A 17,795-nucleotide genomic window follows, 5' to 3' on the forward strand; every position below is an offset into this window, starting at 1 on the left:
GCTGTTAGGGCTATAGCTGTGTCTTAATTTCCTATGGAAAAATTAGTGGGGAGCTGAGGTGAAAAATATTTTTTTCTTGTAACGATTTGTGAAGAACTGTGCAAAAGTAAAAAGGCTTCTACTATGGAAACACTATTCCAACTTTAACTACCCAGTGGTTACTGCCACAGCGTTACAATTATTTAGCATCTTTAATTGTGCTACATGGTGCTGCTGTGTAAAAATGCTCTGTTGTATGCCTGGACTCGAGATTTCATTAGTGCAGCATGGTGGGAGCACCCAGCATGGTTTTTCACAAATCACGTGACCTTGTTTGGCAAGGGTTTACTTGTCAAAGCTAATTCTCATTGTACCAGAGGAAGAGCAGTTACTTTCATTGGTATGCTGTTGTATCAGACACCGCAGGGCAGTCATTTAGGAGTCTGTTCATACATTTGCTAAGCACCGCTGTATTGATTTAGTCACCAAGACCAGTCCCCTAGTTGATAAAGCGTACCTTTGAATCCGTTTTGCAGGAATTGTGATCTTTTTCCATTCAATGTGCTTTGTTCCAACCTTCGAGGCAATGTTCCACTCTTTTCCACTGTTTATGGCTTTCTGGGAGAATCCCATGACACAGAAGGAAAAACTACATGCCTATAGTCCTAGCTGTCCTCCATACTAACTTCCTCATGGTACAAAAACAGAATAGAATCTTTTTGTAACTTCAGGTTCTAGGGATATGAGCTGTATATCATATGCTGTGCATAGATTGCCATCTAGTGTTGGGTCCGGAAGTTTGCACTTTGTTTTTCTTTGAAGAAGTCTTTACAGTCACAAGGTAGGTGACCACTCCTTTAAATGATAGTGCGCATGGGCATCGACTCCATTGTTAAATTGTTTTTTTCTGCCATCGGGTTTGGACATTTATCGTTGCGCTCCAGTTCAACACTGTTACTTCATTTTCTTTTCAGTGCGCAAGATACTCACCCTCGACATTATTGATTTCGATCGAGACTCCCTCCATCTCGTATCGTAATTACTTATATAATCTTTCGAACTGAAAGTTCATGGAAGGCCGTCGGGCCTACCAGAATCAAGTCGACCTGTAGTCGATGGAACAAACTCCCTTAAAATTCTGCCCTCTGTCACGCGAAATATGCGCGCACCGACTCCCACAAAGTGTGTAATCTGCACCTGTCCCCTGAACACAGAGAACCGGACTGTGACTCGTGCCAGACTTTACGCTCCACTTTGTGACTGTCGGGCTCAAGGTCGCGACATGCAGAGCCAGCACACAAGCTCCATTCTGGACATCTTTGGTCAACATTGGACGGAGAGGCCAGCGAGGTTATGGGAACCGAGGAGGAGCAGGAGACGGTTGCCATCTCAGAATTCGAATCCGTCCAAGAGTAGGACATCCCACATGGTCAACGTACCAGGAGTACAGCTCCCCCTTCATCCCAAGAAACCATTTCAATTAAAAAGAAGTCTCTGGTCAACCCGTGCCCTCGAGGCGTGGTCGGCACTGAGATCACACTTCTGATGCCTTGCCCTCCGGATCGGCACCGAAGCCTACCAAATGCCTTCCGGCTCCGAAAAGACTCCCTCCAAACAGAGTTTGGAGCCCAGACCTTCAGGGTTGAAACACAAGTCTGGCACCTACCCCCACCATTTGTCCCTGAAAAAATTGTCCGATCCATGTTGACTCTGGCACCGAAAATTTTAGCGCCAAAACAGACAGAAGTGCAGAAAACCACTACTAAGCCCAGTTTTGATGCCCCAATTGAAAACCGGATCCGAAACAAAGGATTTTGTATATCCCTCCATAGCCTGGCCATATCACCACCAAAGTGACTCTAAAAAGAATGGCTGATTTACAAGAAGAATATCACATCCCTTTGAAGAAGAGATTTGTTGGAACTAACCCTTCCCCTCCTCCTCTTCCTCCACCTATTCTACCTTCATCACCACTTTCCCCTCCGTTTCAACCAATTTCACTTGAACATTCACCACCACATACACCTGACAACCAGGATGATGGAGATGATGATCAGTATAGAGATGAAGATCGGCCATTACAATACCCATGGGACTATTATAACACTAATTGGCCCACGGACAATGATCCCAACCTGTACCCTACCAAACCCTCTCCACCAGATGATAGTGTAGGCTACATTGAGTTCCTGGGTAGAGCTGCCAACTACCCTGATGTGCAGCTTCATAAGGAGTAATTTGAAGAGGATTTCCTCTTTGAAACCCTTAGTACCACACAGAAGTCATCACATACACTACCCTTGCTTAAGGAATGGTCAGTCGTGTAGATGACCTTTTTAAGGACCCAGTCAGAGCTCGTATTCTTACCCATAGAGTGGACAAGAAGTACAAGCCAGCACCATTGGACCCAGTATATATATATATATATAAAGGGACAAGTGCCACTAGACTCCCTGCTTGTGTCCAATGCAAGTAAGAGCCAACTCCCCGACAACGGGAGAGGCTCCACCTCCTGATAAGGAATGAAAACGTATTGAAGCTTCTGGGAAAAGGGTAGCTTCTCAATAACAGACAGTTGGGTACTCCAAATTATCCGTTCTGGGTACTGCCTGGAATTTATCAACACGCCTCCAAATATTCCACCAAAGCCCCACAAACTATCACCAGACCATCTTTACCTCCTCAAACAAGAGATTCAGACTCTACTTCTAAAAGGGGCAATAGAGCCTGTGCCGCCCCACCATCATGGGTCGGAGGTATACTCCTTTTATTTTCTAATTCCCCAAAAAGACGGCTCTCCCAGACCATTTTTAAATCTAAGAGAACTCCACCTGTACATTGTCAGGCAATTTCCACGTGGTGACACTTCAATAGGTACTTCGTCTACTACAGAAAGGCGATTTTCTATCTACACTAGATCTAAAAGACGCTTACTTTCATATACCAATTCACCCTGCTCATCGCAAATTCCTCAGGTTTATGGTAGAGGGTCAACATTCCCAGTTCAGGGTACTTCCATTTGGTGTCACCACTTCCCCCAGAATTTTCACAAAGTGTCTAGCGGTAGTAGCTGCTCACCTAAGGAGACAAAGCATCCACGTCTTGCCGTACTTAGACGAATGGCTCATCAAAGCCAACACGTACCAACAATGTCTGCAGCACACTTTCAGAACCATTCGCTTACTGCATCAACTAGGGTTCGATCAATGAGCCAACGTCTCATCACCAACCAACCAATACAAAGGACTACCTAGGAGCCACAATAGATACTCAAAAAACTCTTGCTTTTCTCAGCTTAGACAGAATTCTAAATATTCAGGCTTTAGTTTTCCGCTTTCAATCCAACCATTGGATTCCAGCTCGAACTTACATGCAGCTACTGGGAATGATGTCATCCTGCATCATGCATCCAATTCAAGAATGCTTAGCCAGTCAGTGGAACCAGTCACAAGGTCTATTGACCTATCTAGTGTTGGTAAGCGCCCGTACTCCTCGCTCTCTGCAGTGGTGGAACACAAAGAATTTATCAATTGACGGCTGTTCATAGACCCGTTCCACAGATAATACTGACAGCGACTTGTCCCGCACTGGCTGGGGAGCTCATCTACAACAGCACACAGTGCAAGGCTTGTGGATCCAACAACCGAAGTTGCTCCACATCAATCATCTAGGGCTGCTTGCAATATTCCTAGCACTTAAGGCGTTTCAAACTCACCTAGAGGGCAAAGCTGTCCTAATTCGTACAGACAGCAAGTTAGCCATGTATTACCTACAAAAACAGAGGGGGACACACTCTCTCCAACTGTCCCACTTAGCCCAACACATCTGGAGGTGGGCCATTAACCACAAACTTTATCTCCTAGTGGAACACCTCCCAGAAGTCAACAACAAGATTGCAGATCCCCCTAGCACACAAAGACAGCCAATACATGAATGGGAACTCCACCTTTCGGTCCTCCTTCCATACTTTTACACTTGATAGTCCCTCACATAGACCTGTTCACCACATACCAAAAAGGCTAAACTTCATGTCCATGTATCCACACCCATTGTCCAAAGGCCATGCACTATGGATGAATTGGTCAGGGATATTTGCTTATGCTTTTCTGCCTCTCCCACTCATTCCATTAGTGGTTCAGAAACTTAACCAAGCGTCCCTGACACTAATCCTAGTTGCTCCCACATGGGCACGTCAACCTTGGTTTACAACCCTATTGGAACTCTCAGTAGTTCCTCACCAGAAACTACGTCTTACACCCAATCTTCTCACACAGAGCCACGGAGACGTAAGACATCTGGACCCCAGAAAACTCAATCTGATGATCTGGCTCCTGAAGTCTTGGGGTTTGGCTATCGTAATGTACCGCCAGACTGCATGAATTTTAGCAAAGAGGCTTGATGTCCTACCACAAGAGCCTGCTGTGCAGCAAAGTGGAAGCGGTTTGTGATATACTGTAATAACAACCAAATCAACCCACTTGATGCTTCTGTACAAAACATGATATGTTAGTTGTTACATCTACAACATTTCAATTTAGCGTCCACTTCCATACACTTATATCTGGCGGTAATAGCTGCATACCTCCAGAATAGACATAATCTATAATTTTTAGAGTGCCTGTTCTAAAAGCCTTTATGGAGGGACTAGTCATTCCCTCGATGTCCACCTGCTCCTGTATCGAATCTCAATATTGTTCACACTAGACTAATGGGTCCACCCTTTGAGCCATTGCACAAATTAGAACTGCAATTTCACACATGAAAAGCTGCTTTCCTCATTGCTATCAGATCACTCAGAAGAGTGGGTGCGCTTCAGCTATTAACTATAGAAGAAAATGTTTTATAAATGCGCCAAATAAATGTGGGTCTTCGCACTAATCCTAAATTCCTTCCTAAAGTAATTTCTGCTTTTCATATCAACCAATCGGTTGAGTTACCTTTCTTCTTCCCTCAACCAGATTCAGTGGTTGAACATGCCCTACACACATTAGATGTGAAGAGAGGATTGCTTTATTACACAAAGGATAAAACCTTTTTGTAACACAAATCCACTTTGTGTCGCTTTTGCTCCACCACACAAAGGTAATCCCATAACCGAATCGGGTATTGCAAGGTGGATAGTCAAGTGCATTGAAATATGCTATGCAAAAGCTAAACAAATGTTAAGTTTCCCCTAGAGCACACTACATGCAAACTGGGGTAATTCTATGGCATTCTTAGGAAATATACCCATAGATGACATATGCAAAGCTGCAACATAGTCTACACCTCACACATACACAAAACCCTATTGTGTAGATGTGTTAGCAAGACTATTTACAACAAGGGGTGGTGAGGGACAGAGTCTCTGAATTAAGCAGAAAGCTCTCACCCAGTCAAGAGATCAGGGCTAGATCCAACACCGTTTTTTAGCTCACTGCACCATCCCAGTTTCAGAACCTGGCTGTATGCAAATTAGTCTGTTCCTGTCCCAGTGCATGATGGGAACAGGGCAAACCAAACTACAAAAGCCAATTCTTACACTGGGAAGGAAACAAGCTCCCGGGGACCGGTTTCTGGCATTACAGCCGTCTTCGGCCCGGTTTGCTTGAATCCTGATGGTGCAATGAGCAAGGGTCTCACATCTGAGAATACCCTTCCACGCTTAGGGTGGACAAAAATATTTACAACAAGGGGTGGTGAGGGACAGAGTCTCTGAATTAAGCAGAAAGCTCTCACCCAGTCAAGAGATCAGGGCTAGATCCAACACCGTTTTTTAGCTCACTGCACCATCCCAGTTTCAGAACCTGGCTGTATGCAAATTAGTCTGTTCCTGTCCCAGTGCATGATGGGAACAGGGCAAACCAAACTACAAAAGCCAATTCTTACACTGGGAAGGAAACAAGCTCCCGGGGACCGGTTTCTGGCATTACAGCCGTCTTCGGCCCGGTTTGCTTGAATCCTGATGGTGCAATGAGCAAGGGTCTCACATCTGAGAATACCCTTCCACGCTTAGGGTGGACAAAAATATTTACAACAAGGGGTGGTGAGGGACAGAGTCTCTGAATTAAGCAGAAAGCTCTCACCCAGTCAAGAGATCAGGGCTAGATCCAACACCGTTTTTTAGCTCACTGCACCATCCCAGTTTCAGAACCTGGCTGTATGCAAATTAGTCTGTTCCTGTCCCAGTGCATGATGGGAACAGGGCAAACCAAACTACAAAAGCCAATTCTTACACTGGGAAGGAAACAAGCTCCCGGGGACCGGTTTCTGGCATTACAGCCGTCTTCGGCCCGGTTTGCTTGAATCCTGATGGTGCAATGAGCAAGGGTCTCACATCTGAGAATACCCTTCCACGCTTAGGGTGGACAAAAATATTTACAACAAGGGGTGGTGAGGGACAGAGTCTCTGAATTAAGCAGAAAGCTCTCACCCAGTCAAGAGATCAGGGCTAGATCCAACACCGTTTTTTAGCTCACTGCACCATCCCAGTTTCAGAACCTGGCTGTATGCAAATTAGTCTGTTCCTGTCCCAGTGCATGATGGGAACAGGGCAAACCAAACTACAAAAGCCAATTCTTACACTGGGAAGGAAACAAGCTCCCGGGGACCGGTTTCTGGCATTACAGCCGTCTTCGGCCCGGTTTGCTTGAATCCTGATGGTGCAATGAGCAAGGGTCTCACATCTGAGAATACCCTTCCACGCTTAGGGTGGACAAAAATATTTACAACAAGGGGTGGTGAGGGACAGAGTCTCTGAATTAAGCAGAAAGCTCTCACCCAGTCAAGAGATCAGGGCTAGATCCAACACCGTTTTTTAGCTCACTGCACCATCCCAGTTTCAGAACCTGGCTGTATGCAAATTAGTCTGTTCCTGTCCCAGTGCATGATGGGAACAGGGCAAACCAAACTACAAAAGCCAATTCTTACACTGGGAAGGAAACAAGCTCCCGGGGACCGGTTTCTGGCATTACAGCCGTCTTCGGCCCGGTTTGCTTGAATCCTGATGGTGCAATGAGCAAGGGTCTCACATCTGAGAATACCCTTCCACGCTTAGGGTGGACAAAAATATTTACAACAAGGGGTGGTGAGGGACAGAGTCTCTGAATTAAGCAGAAAGCTCTCACCCAGTCAAGAGATCAGGGCTAGATCCAACACCGTTTTTTAGCTCACTGCACCATCCCAGTTTCAGAACCTGGCTGTATGCAAATTAGTCTGTTCCTGTCCCAGTGCATGATGGGAACAGGGCAAACCAAACTACAAAAGCCAATTCTTACACTGGGAAGGAAACAAGCTCCCGGGGACCGGTTTCTGGCATTACAGCCGTCTTCGGCCCGGTTTGCTTGAATCCTGATGGTGCAATGAGCAAGGGTCTCACATCTGAGAATACCCTTCCACGCTTAGGGTGGACAAAAATATTTACAACAAGGGGTGGTGAGGGACAGAGTCTCTGAATTAAGCAGAAAGCTCTCACCCAGTCAAGAGATCAGGGCTAGATCCAACACCGTTTTTTAGCTCACTGCACCATCCCAGTTTCAGAACCTGGCTGTATGCAAATTAGTCTGTTCCTGTCCCAGTGCATGATGGGAACAGGGCAAACCAAACTACAAAAGCCAATTCTTACACTGGGAAGGAAACAAGCTCCCGGGGACCGGTTTCTGGCATTACAGCCGTCTTCGGCCCGGTTTGCTTGAATCCTGATGGTGCAATGAGCAAGGGTCTCACATCTGAGAATACCCTTCCACGCTTAGGGTGGACAAAAATATTTACAACAAGGGGTGGTGAGGGACAGAGTCTCTGAATTAAGCAGAAAGCTCTCACCCAGTCAAGAGATCAGGGCTAGATCCAACACCGTTTTTTAGCTCACTGCACCATCCCAGTTTCAGAACCTGGCTGTATGCAAATTAGTCTGTTCCTGTCCCAGTGCATGATGGGAACAGGGCAAACCAAACTACAAAAGCCAATTCTTACACTGGGAAGGAAACAAGCTCCCGGGGACCGGTTTCTGGCATTACAGCCGTCTTCGGCCCGGTTTGCTTGAATCCTGATGGTGCAATGAGCAAGGGTCTCACATCTGAGAATACCCTTCCACGCTTAGGGTGGACAAAAATATTTACAACAAGGGGTGGTGAGGGACAGAGTCTCTGAATTAAGCAGAAAGCTCTCACCCAGTCAAGAGATCAGGGCTAGATCCAACACCGTTGGAGGGACAGACTGATTTGCATATAGCCAGGTTCTGAACTGGGATGGGGCAGTGAGATAAATAACGGTGATGGATCAAGCCCTGATCTTTGGACTGGGTAAGAGTGGTCTGTTTAACTCAGACACTCTGTTCATCACCACCCCCTTTTTGTAAATCGTTTTTGGCCACTATAGGTGTGGCAGGGTATACTCAGACATGAGTCCCTTTCTCACTGCTCCATCAGGATTCAAGCAAGCCGGGCCGAAGAAGGCTGAAATGCCAGAAACCGGTCCCCGGTAGCTTGTCTCCTTTCTGGTGAAGAATTGGCTTGGTAGTTTAGTCTGCCCTGTTCCCATGATGCACTGGGCCAGGGACAGACTGATTTGCATATAGCCAGGTTCTGAACTGGGATGGGGCAGTGAGATAAATAACGGTGATGGATCAAGCCCTGATCTTTGGACTGGGTAAGAGTGGTCTGTTTAACTCAGACACTCTGTTCATCACCACCCCCTTTTTGTAAATCGTGTTAGCAAGACAGCAAGCTAGAACGGGCCAGGCAGTTTTGCGTACACTATTTCAGACCACTGCAACAGATTCATGTTAGCCACCGCTTTGGAAGATAACTGCTAAATAGTCTATGCACAGCATATGATCTACAACTCATATGCCTCGAACAGAAAATGCTACTTACCCAGTTTGCATCTGTTCTTAGCATATAGAGCTGTAGTCATGTGCGCCCAACCGCCTCCACGGGTACCCTTATCTGTTGAAGTAGCATCTTACTTAGATACATGGACAGCTTCTTTTTACTACTCTTATTAAGTTCATCATCACCCTCTGCGGGAAAACAATCTAACAATGGAGTCGATGCCCATGCGCACTATTGCTGAAAGGAGGAGTCGCCTACCTCGTGACTGGAAAGACTTCTTAGAAGAAAAACAAAGTGCAAACATCCCGACCCAACACTAGACCACAGCTGTATATGCCAAGAACAGATGCATACTGGGTAAGTAGCATTTTCCTTCTTTAGACTGTTTTCCGTTGAACATGACCTGCCAAAAAGACCTTGCAGAGCATGAAGAAACAGCGCAGCCTCTAAAATCTTCAAATGTGCATTGTTGGAACTCAATTACAACTTGTGGTACAGGCTCCCATCTTTTATTTTTCCCTTTTAGTAATGGAAAACACTATTCTTTTGAGTATGTGCACTTTGTGTCTGATTTGAGGGTTATTTTTTTATGCTACATTTTTTTAAAACTTAGGATAAAAAAGGCGACTTCTGAAGGTGTTTTCTTTATTGTATTTTTCAAACTGAAGAAAATTGGTATTATTGGTATTGCACAGGTGTGGATATTTTCTACTATTTAGATATTTAAAGAGTATCCATGACTTACTAAGATAACAGGTATATCTTTCTTTGCCTTATGACCTTCAATATATCAGAATGAAATAGATGCAAAGAAAAAGGAAACATTTATATGACCAACTGAACAGTTGTATTATTTATTGTGGTCTTGCAGGTGCAGGTGACAGAACTGAAAGTGACATGGATAACCAAAAGTTTCTGCCCTGGAGGAGCAGAAACCATGAGTCCTCCATCTTCTGTTATCAGCCTGGAGGAACTGCCCAGGTGAGGAGGATATTTAGAGTCCCATCTGGCTGCTCTTCATATTGCAAGCATGTCTTGATTATGGGTTTTCATCAGGCTGATTTTTTTTTTTTTTTTGGGGCCGTTCGAATTTCCAGGTTTTAGATTCCAGACGTGTGCAATTTTGCTTTGTTAGTGTAAAACCCTTTTGCTCTCCTATGATGTAGGTTTCTGTACTATTGTTTGATAGAATGATCTGAAAGATACACTTTAGTGTTGGATTCCTTACCTTAGAATATCCCCATGCATCAGACTGGATCCGGAAAGTTTTGCGTAGCAGTACCCCTGCGCGTCGGTAGGCGCTGTCTGCGGCTCTGCGTCTGTCGTCTGCATTGTGATCTCTGGGATGACGTCGATTGAGTACTTAGACGCCGTCCTCGCGCGCTGACGTCCGTTCTTCTCTTTTCTGCGCCAGTAAGCGCTGATCCGGAAAGAGCAGTACTCCTAGTCATTTTTTGACTAACTTTTTTGATAATTTTGATCGATTCTCGACTCTACCTTCGACTCGCGGTGCCGATAGTGATGCCTGGTTTTAAAACCTTGCGAGGACTGTCACCGCTTGATGTCGGTGACCGACACCCACCGTCGGTGCCTTTTTTGTCTCGGGCCGACCAAGATTACAAGTCGTCCCCGACTGCCAGGCCTTGTCCTCGAAGGCTAGGCAGGAGTGGTTCCGTAAGTGGTCATCACCGCTCGACGAGTCAACACCACTTGTCGGGCTCCAAGTCCTCTGGTAAGTCAAGGCACTCTAAAAAGAAGTCGAAGAGGAGACCTCGCTCTTCCGACTCCCCCGAAGCTCACGCGACGCGCCGGGGGTTCGGGCGACACCGCCCACGCTGCTCCTCTGGAGCCGCAAGCGCCGCGTCCAGCTCCACACCCGCTGGTCCCTGGGCTGCACGCGACGCTGGAGGAAATACGTGACTAATTCGTGGCCATGAGGACTCACTTCCCTCCGTCGGACCCTGTCAAGGCGCCTTCGGGCCCCTCTGGTCCATCTGGGGGTCCTAGCGGGCTGGCGGCTTCGGCCCCGGTGCCGTCGGGTGCTTCGGCCCCGGTGCCGTTGTCTACTTCGGTCCCGACGCCGCAGGATCTGGATCTGGGTCGTTGCCAGTCGACCTCACAACTCCTACGCTGGCGCCAACCCAGAGGATGTCACCCACGACGCCGTCCCCAGACGCCGTCGTCACCAGCCCCGGTCCAGGTAGGGCGTCAGACCGGCGGCGTCCGATGCAGTCTCCGGCGCTGACAGGTGAGCAATTCACCTATGACCTGGCTCCATCATCTTTCTCTGACTATCAGGAGATGGATGACAAGGGGGACTGGGAGGGGTCTGAGGACCCTCAGGCACTGCAGTGCCAGTTGAGCCAGGACTGGGCAGACGAGCTAGTGGAGGTCAGTGGTCTGGATACTTCGCCTGACACTGGATTCGACTCTCCTCCCTCCGTAACTGCGGAGGAGGGGGCTGCTTACAGCGTGGTGTGTAACAGGGCGGCCAAGGCCTTGGCTCTTGAGCTCCCTGTTGCGGCCGTGATTACTTACATCCTCACTGAGGTGCTCAAACCGCAGGCAAGCTCCTCGGATCCTCTACTGCTGTTCAACGAAGCCCTCACCGACGTTCTGTTGGGCACCTGGTCCAAGACCCCCACAGACCTCCCTATGGATCTGAACGTGGCTCGACGCCACCACCCTGCTCCGGGTGACCCTAGCTTCCTGTCCGTTCACCCCACCCCTGAGAGCCTGGTGATCCAAGCCTCTACCTCCCAGACTGCATTCCCGACCACTCCTCCGGATCGGGAATCCAAAAGGTACTATCAGTTTGGGAAGAAACTGTTCTACTTGAGTTTGGGGCTGCGGTCTGTCAACACCGCCTGCCTTTTGGGCCGTTACACCCACTCTCTGTAGGATACGGTTGCGGAGGTGCTGCCACAATGCTCGTCCAAGCCCTTGCGGAAGGGTGGGATGCAGCACGCTATTCCATATGGTGTGGACTAGACACAACGGTCTCGCTGGGTAGGGCGATTGCAACGATGGTGGTGGTTCGCTGCCACGCCTCGCTGAACTCCGCTAATTTTTTGGGTGATGTCCAGGCCACCCTCATGGACATAAAGTCAAAAGGAAATCCCTGGAATAGGTTTGATGGGCTGTGATGTCTAAACCCTAGCAGTTGCACTATAGTATCTAATTTACAGACTACTATAGAACACTGTCTGGCAGGAAAGTATTAACATAATGATTTCCACAGAGAAAATGTTTGTTAACAATCTAGTACTTTATTAAAACAACCGATATTTTACAATAAAAAAACATACGTTTAAAATTTCAAAGGATCTTTCCCTGAAACGTAAAAAGTTAATAAAATATGAACATACGAAATAGTGGTAAAGCATATAAATTCATACACAACACATTATCTATCATATACAATAGAAGATATCAAAATCAACAGCAAAGTAAACAGACCCCCTTTAAAACAGTGGTACTTGAATATTTCTACCACAATTGATTACTAGATCCACTGGCCTAACGTTACATGTACGATCTTACACAAGTGTGACAAAATTGCATGTACATCCCGTGTGTATTTAGGCTTAAGTGGATTCTCTCGTATACAACTGCGTCGACGCGTTTCGGTGCTATCCACTTAATAAGGTGGCACCTTCTTCAGGACTTCTTAGTTGGGGTTTTCCCTGTACAGGCAGGGCTTCGCTCTCCCTTAGGGTGGAGGAAGGATGGTTCCATAAATCCTCTAGCAAAAGATAGTGACTGGGCGCCCGTGGCGTCGTTCCAGGACAATTAGATTAAAAGAAGTTTTTAGCTTTGGCTGGTTTGGCCTTTTTTTCTTCCTCAAAAACTCCTTCTTCGGGGTTCTATTATATCCAAGTTTGTCTGGTCTTTTTCTTTGTTAGGAACATGTACCTTTTTGTCTTTAGAGGGACTCCTCCTATGGGGTTCTTTTATCTTCCTGTTTGTCTGGTATTTTTCTTCTTCTTTTCTAACCTTGTATCTGAAATCGTTTTAAAACCCACTTCAAACGGGCATATATTAACTGATGGCCTTGCAGGAACTGGATACGTTCTTACTGCTTGTAGCGCCGTGCGTCTGCCTCGTTTGAACCCTCATGGACATGCCCTTTGATGGCAGTCGCCTCTTTGGCGACAAGGCGAATAGTGCGCTGGAGCGTTTAAAGGACTCCAGGGCTACGGCCAAGTCCTCGGGTCTAGGCCAATGCCAGCAAACTTTCACTTTTCGCTCCTTTCGTGGCCAAGTAAGGGGCGCCCCCCCAAATGTCCAGCCAGCCACAGACCGCAAACCCAGGCTCAACGCGGTCGCGGACGTGGTTACCGCTGTGGCGGGACTGGGGGTCACCGGCAGGGTCAGTCCACACCCGCCCCTGCGACATCTGCCTCTAAGCATTCCTAGTCCGGCCTTTCAGGCCCTTTCGTCGCCAGTGGGGGGCTGGGTCCACCATCAACTCTCCCACTGGTGTACCATCACGTCGGACAGGTGGGTGCTGCAAATCGTCTGAAGGGGCTACTTCCTCCCCTTTGAGGCGACCCCTCCAGCCATGCCACCGCAGTACCACCGCATGTCTGGGGATCACATGCAACTTCTGCGGGAGGACGTTGCGGCCCTCTTGGCTAAGGAGGCCGTCGAGCGCGCTCCTGGGCCAGAAGTAGTACGTGGTTGTTACTCCCACTACTTTGTAAATGTAAATGTAAATGTATTGGCATTTATATAGCGCACTACTTACCCGTAGGGTCCCAAGGCGCTTCGACCGCTGCGAAACCCTTCCTGGCTTCCCTGAGATGGTCCCTTAATGGGTATCTCCAGGGTGAGACCAGGCATCCCCGGCGGTCTGGTGGGGCCGTTAGTGAAGATGAGACAAGCTAATGCCCAGAGTTGCCGAGTGTGATCGCTGATCAGAGTGGGCACCGAGGCGAGAGAATTATCGAGTCCGCTGACCCTGGTCCAGAAACCTGCCGCGCCGGGAATCGAACCCTGGTCCCGGGCCGTCCTCTGCTCTCGGGTCTGCCGCCTCTAACCAGTGAGCCACACTACTTCACCACTTTCTGGTACCCAAGAAGGGCAAAGGAGGCCTACGCCCTATCTTGGACCTACATAGCGTCAACGACTTCCTCCAGAAGGAGAAGTTCAAGATGCTGACTTTAGCTCAGGTCCTTGCTGCCCTGGAGAATGGATGGTAGCGTTGGACTTGCAGGACGTGTATTTCCATATTCCCGTCCTGCCGGCCCACCGGCGTTACCTGCGGTTCACGGTAGGCCACACGCATTTTCAGTTTAACGTGCTCCCCTTCTGCCTCACCATGGCCCCTCGGGTGTTCAGGAAAGTGATGGCTGCAGCTTATCTGCGCAGATCGGGAGTCTCAGTCTTCCCCTATCTCGACGACTGGTTGTTGAAAGCGGGCTCGCCCCAGACAGTCGTCAGCCACCTCCAGACTACGGCCGACCTCCTGCACCTGCTGGGGTTCTCCATCAATGTGCCGAAGTCACACCTGTGCCCCTCTCATAAGCTCCTCTTCATCGGAGCGATTCTGGACTCGGCGCAGTTTCGGGTTTATCCTCCCGAACAGCAGGTTCGGGATATTCAGGCTCTGATTCTGAACTTTCAGCCTTCATCACAGGTCTCGGTCAGGTTGACGCTGTGGCTCCTGGGGCTGATGGCCTCATTTATTCTTCTGGTGCATCACGCCAGGTGGCGGATGCGGGCTCTGCAGTGGGACCTGAAGTTTCAGTGGACACAGCATCAGGGCAACCTTTCCGACCATGTCCTGATCTCGGAGGGCACTGCGAGCCAGTTGCAGTGGTGGTTCGCGAACCGCATACGGTTCAGCAGCAGATCTCTCGCTTCCCCAACCGGAGCACGTAGTGGTGACAGATGCGTCCCTCCTGGGATGGGGGGGGCACATGGGAGAGAGGGAGATCAGAGGCCTCTGGTCTCCGGCAGAGGCCCGGCTCCATATCAACCTTCTGGAGCTTGCGGCGATCCGTCTTGCACTGAAGGCATTCCTTCCCTCTGTCCGGGGAAGTGTAGTGCAGGTGTTCAGACAACACCACCCCCATGTGGTGCTGCAACAAACAGGGCGGGTGGGGTCTTTGACCCTCTGTCAGGAGGCTCTGCGCCTCTGGACATGGCTGGAACACCAGGGCATCACCCTGGTGGTTCAACACCTAGCAGGTTCTCTTCCAGGGGATCCTCATTAAAGTCATAAGCATTAGAATATTCCCGCCCATGCGCGGGACCCCGGAAACAATATATTATATGTGCCACACATATATATATATAGACATATATATATATATATATATATATATAAATATATATATATAAAAATAAGCAATTGCAGCCAAATAAAACAATAGAGCTGGAATATGCTGTGAAGAATTTCCACCATACAGTGTATTTTGCATTAGAAACATGTGAAACAACACCAATGCTTGTTTAGAAACTGTTTTAATGCTTAGAAAACAGTAGAAATTCTTATAACACACTGTAAGCATATACAGCTCCCAGGCTGCATTGCAAATACCCAGTCTAAAAAGACTGAAAAGCTAACTTGTAGCTGAATGTACTAAAACTGACGCCGTGCCTTTAAGGCACCTCTGCCCCTAGCTTCCCATCATGCCTCAGGGGTTACAGTTAGGTCAGTTGTTCTTTCCGGCTCCTTCAGGAAGGACCCTGGATTCACAGCTCCACACTTTTCTGCCTTTTTCAGTCAGAAAGTCTTCTAAAGAACAATTTTTTTTGATTTACTTTGACTTTTAACATCAGGGTCAAGTAAATAACTGCTTAGCAGTCGATTTTTTTGTGAGGTTTTCCTGTCAGGATGCCCTCATTATTTGATGATTGCCCTTCTTGTGGCCACAAGAAGGCAAAAACAGACTCTCATGAGGTCTGTATTTTATGCTTGCCAGAGGATCATGATCCTAAAGACTGTTCACATTGTAAAAATCTGTCTGACAGGACTCTTAAAGACAGAGAGAGGAACAGGCTCTATGGTCTGGCTCAGAGATCCATGAGAGGAAGATCTACAGAGAGGAAGAGTTCAAAGAGACCCAGAACTCCCTCCAAAGGCAAGTCAGAGCGTCCATCAACCTCCGCACCGGGCGCGGCGCTGAAAAAACAACATCTGATGGACAGTTCGAGAGAAAAAACTCTGACGTCGAGACCGGCGTCGATGAGGAAGTCGTCGCCGAAAAGAAGTTCACCGACGATGAAGAAAGCTCCGCCGTCGTCAACCAGGCGACGATCGGCGTCGAGGCACAGATCACACCCGCCGTCGTCTCAACTTCGACAGGCTTCTAAGAGTGTGACACCTCCGCCGACGTCTCCACGGAGGCGCTCGGCGTCGAGGAGCAAGAGCCCCCTCGAACGCTCGCCGTCGAGGAAGGGATCTTCATCGACGGCGCGTCGGCGCTCGACGTCGAGGATGTCCGATCCTCTGCCGTCGCCACATGTCAGGTCGACGTCGAGGGCATCGTCGACGACAGGACAACGTCGATTGACATCTCCGTCGCCGACAGACCAAGGTCGGTCGACGTCGAGACCTCCGTCGACGGCAGGGCAACGCCGGTCGACGTCGAGAACCCCGTCGAAGGCAGGACGGCGCCGTTCGACGTCAAGGGAGAAGACTCCGTCGTCGGCTCATCATCGCCGATCGACGTCGAGGGACCACAGGTCAACGTCTAAGCATTCGACGTCGAAGGTTATCACTCCGTCGACGCCGCAGAGGCGTTCGACGTCGAGGGAAAGACTTTTGAGACGTCCTCCAACACCGGTGAGACGGAGATCTCCTTCAGTGCCTTCGACAGTCCTAGTGACACAATCTGCTTCTTACCATTCCTCCTTAAGTACCTCTGGTTCATCGAGGTCCTCTTCTAGGAGTAGGAGTCCGGTGCAAAAGACACCCCAACGGCGGTATATCACACAGGCAAGACTCTCGCCAAGATGGTATGGTCCGTTGAGTAAATGGAAGGATTCTGGAGCGACGGAGAGACTACGAAGGTACTTGAGTCCAGAACGCAGGTCCCCTCTTGAGCAGCTGGCAGAAGAGGCAGACAGACAGAGTCCTACCAGTCACCGATTATGCTCACGAGAGAGGAGAGCGGACAGGTCGCATATCCCCAGGGTCTCCCGATCACCAAGGAGGGAGCAACCCAGATCTCGAACACCGAGAAGGGATACGGACTGAGAGATCGAGATCTCCACGAAGGGAGCATCAGAGGGAATCGCGTTCTCCTCGAAGGGAAGAACGACCTAGAAGATCACCTGTGAGGAAGGAGAAATCTCACCACAGGAGGAGGAGAACTCCATCATCCTCCTCTTCCTCTTCATCTAGATCTTCTAAAGGGGGATTACTCTCCAACGCTGGCAGACAGCCCTCGCTCCAGAGCTTCCCCGCTTGACGACGTCAACACGTATCTGGACGTCTTACAAAGGGGTGCTCACAAACTTAATATAGAGATGGCTGTTCCAGAGGTGTCCACTACTGTGATTTTTGAGACCCTTAGTCACAAATCATATACACGGCCTTTGCTCCCATTGGTTCCAGGGATAATGGACCCAATCAAAGAGGTTTTCCTCACGCCAGCAACGATCAGGCGGTACCGGCACGTATCCAAAAGAAATATAGGCCGGCCGACTCGGATCCTATCTTTGTGAAGGGAGAGCCTGCGGCGGACTCAGTTATAGTAGCCTCAGCTAAGAAGAATCACACAGTCGCTCCTTCTTCTTCAGTTCCTCCTGACAAAGACAGCAAGACGCAAGATTCTTGGGGACGCAGGGTATGCAGCACAGCAGCTTCATCCCTGAAAGTCTCTAGTGCATCAGCACTTCTCGGAAGGTACGATAGAGCTCTATGGGACTCCATGGAACGATTCAAAGAGAAATTGCCCAAGGAGGACCAGAAGGACTTTGAGGAAACAGTGACGGAGGGCTGTTTGGTGGCGAACCAAATAATTAGTTCATCTGCAGATAACGCCCTTCTAG

General features: G+C 48.6%; 1 protein-coding gene across 1 annotated transcript in view; it reads left to right on the forward strand.

Annotated features, from left to right (window-relative positions):
- The window catches only part of UBE2O (ubiquitin conjugating enzyme E2 O), a 620,140-nt gene that overhangs the window by 245,493 nt on the left and 356,852 nt on the right, over positions 1 to 17,795 (forward strand). The window contains exon 7 of the mRNA XM_086930688.1: positions 9,661 to 9,770. Coding sequence (XP_086786814.1) covers positions 9,661 to 9,770 — 110 coding nt within the window. The remainder of the gene's footprint in view (positions 1 to 9,660; positions 9,771 to 17,795) is intronic.

The sequence above is a fragment of the Lissotriton vulgaris genome, chromosome 7, assembly GCF_964263255.1.
Source record: "Lissotriton vulgaris chromosome 7, aLisVul1.2, whole genome shotgun sequence".
NCBI classification, from domain to species: domain Eukaryota; kingdom Metazoa; phylum Chordata; class Amphibia; order Caudata; family Salamandridae; genus Lissotriton; species Lissotriton vulgaris.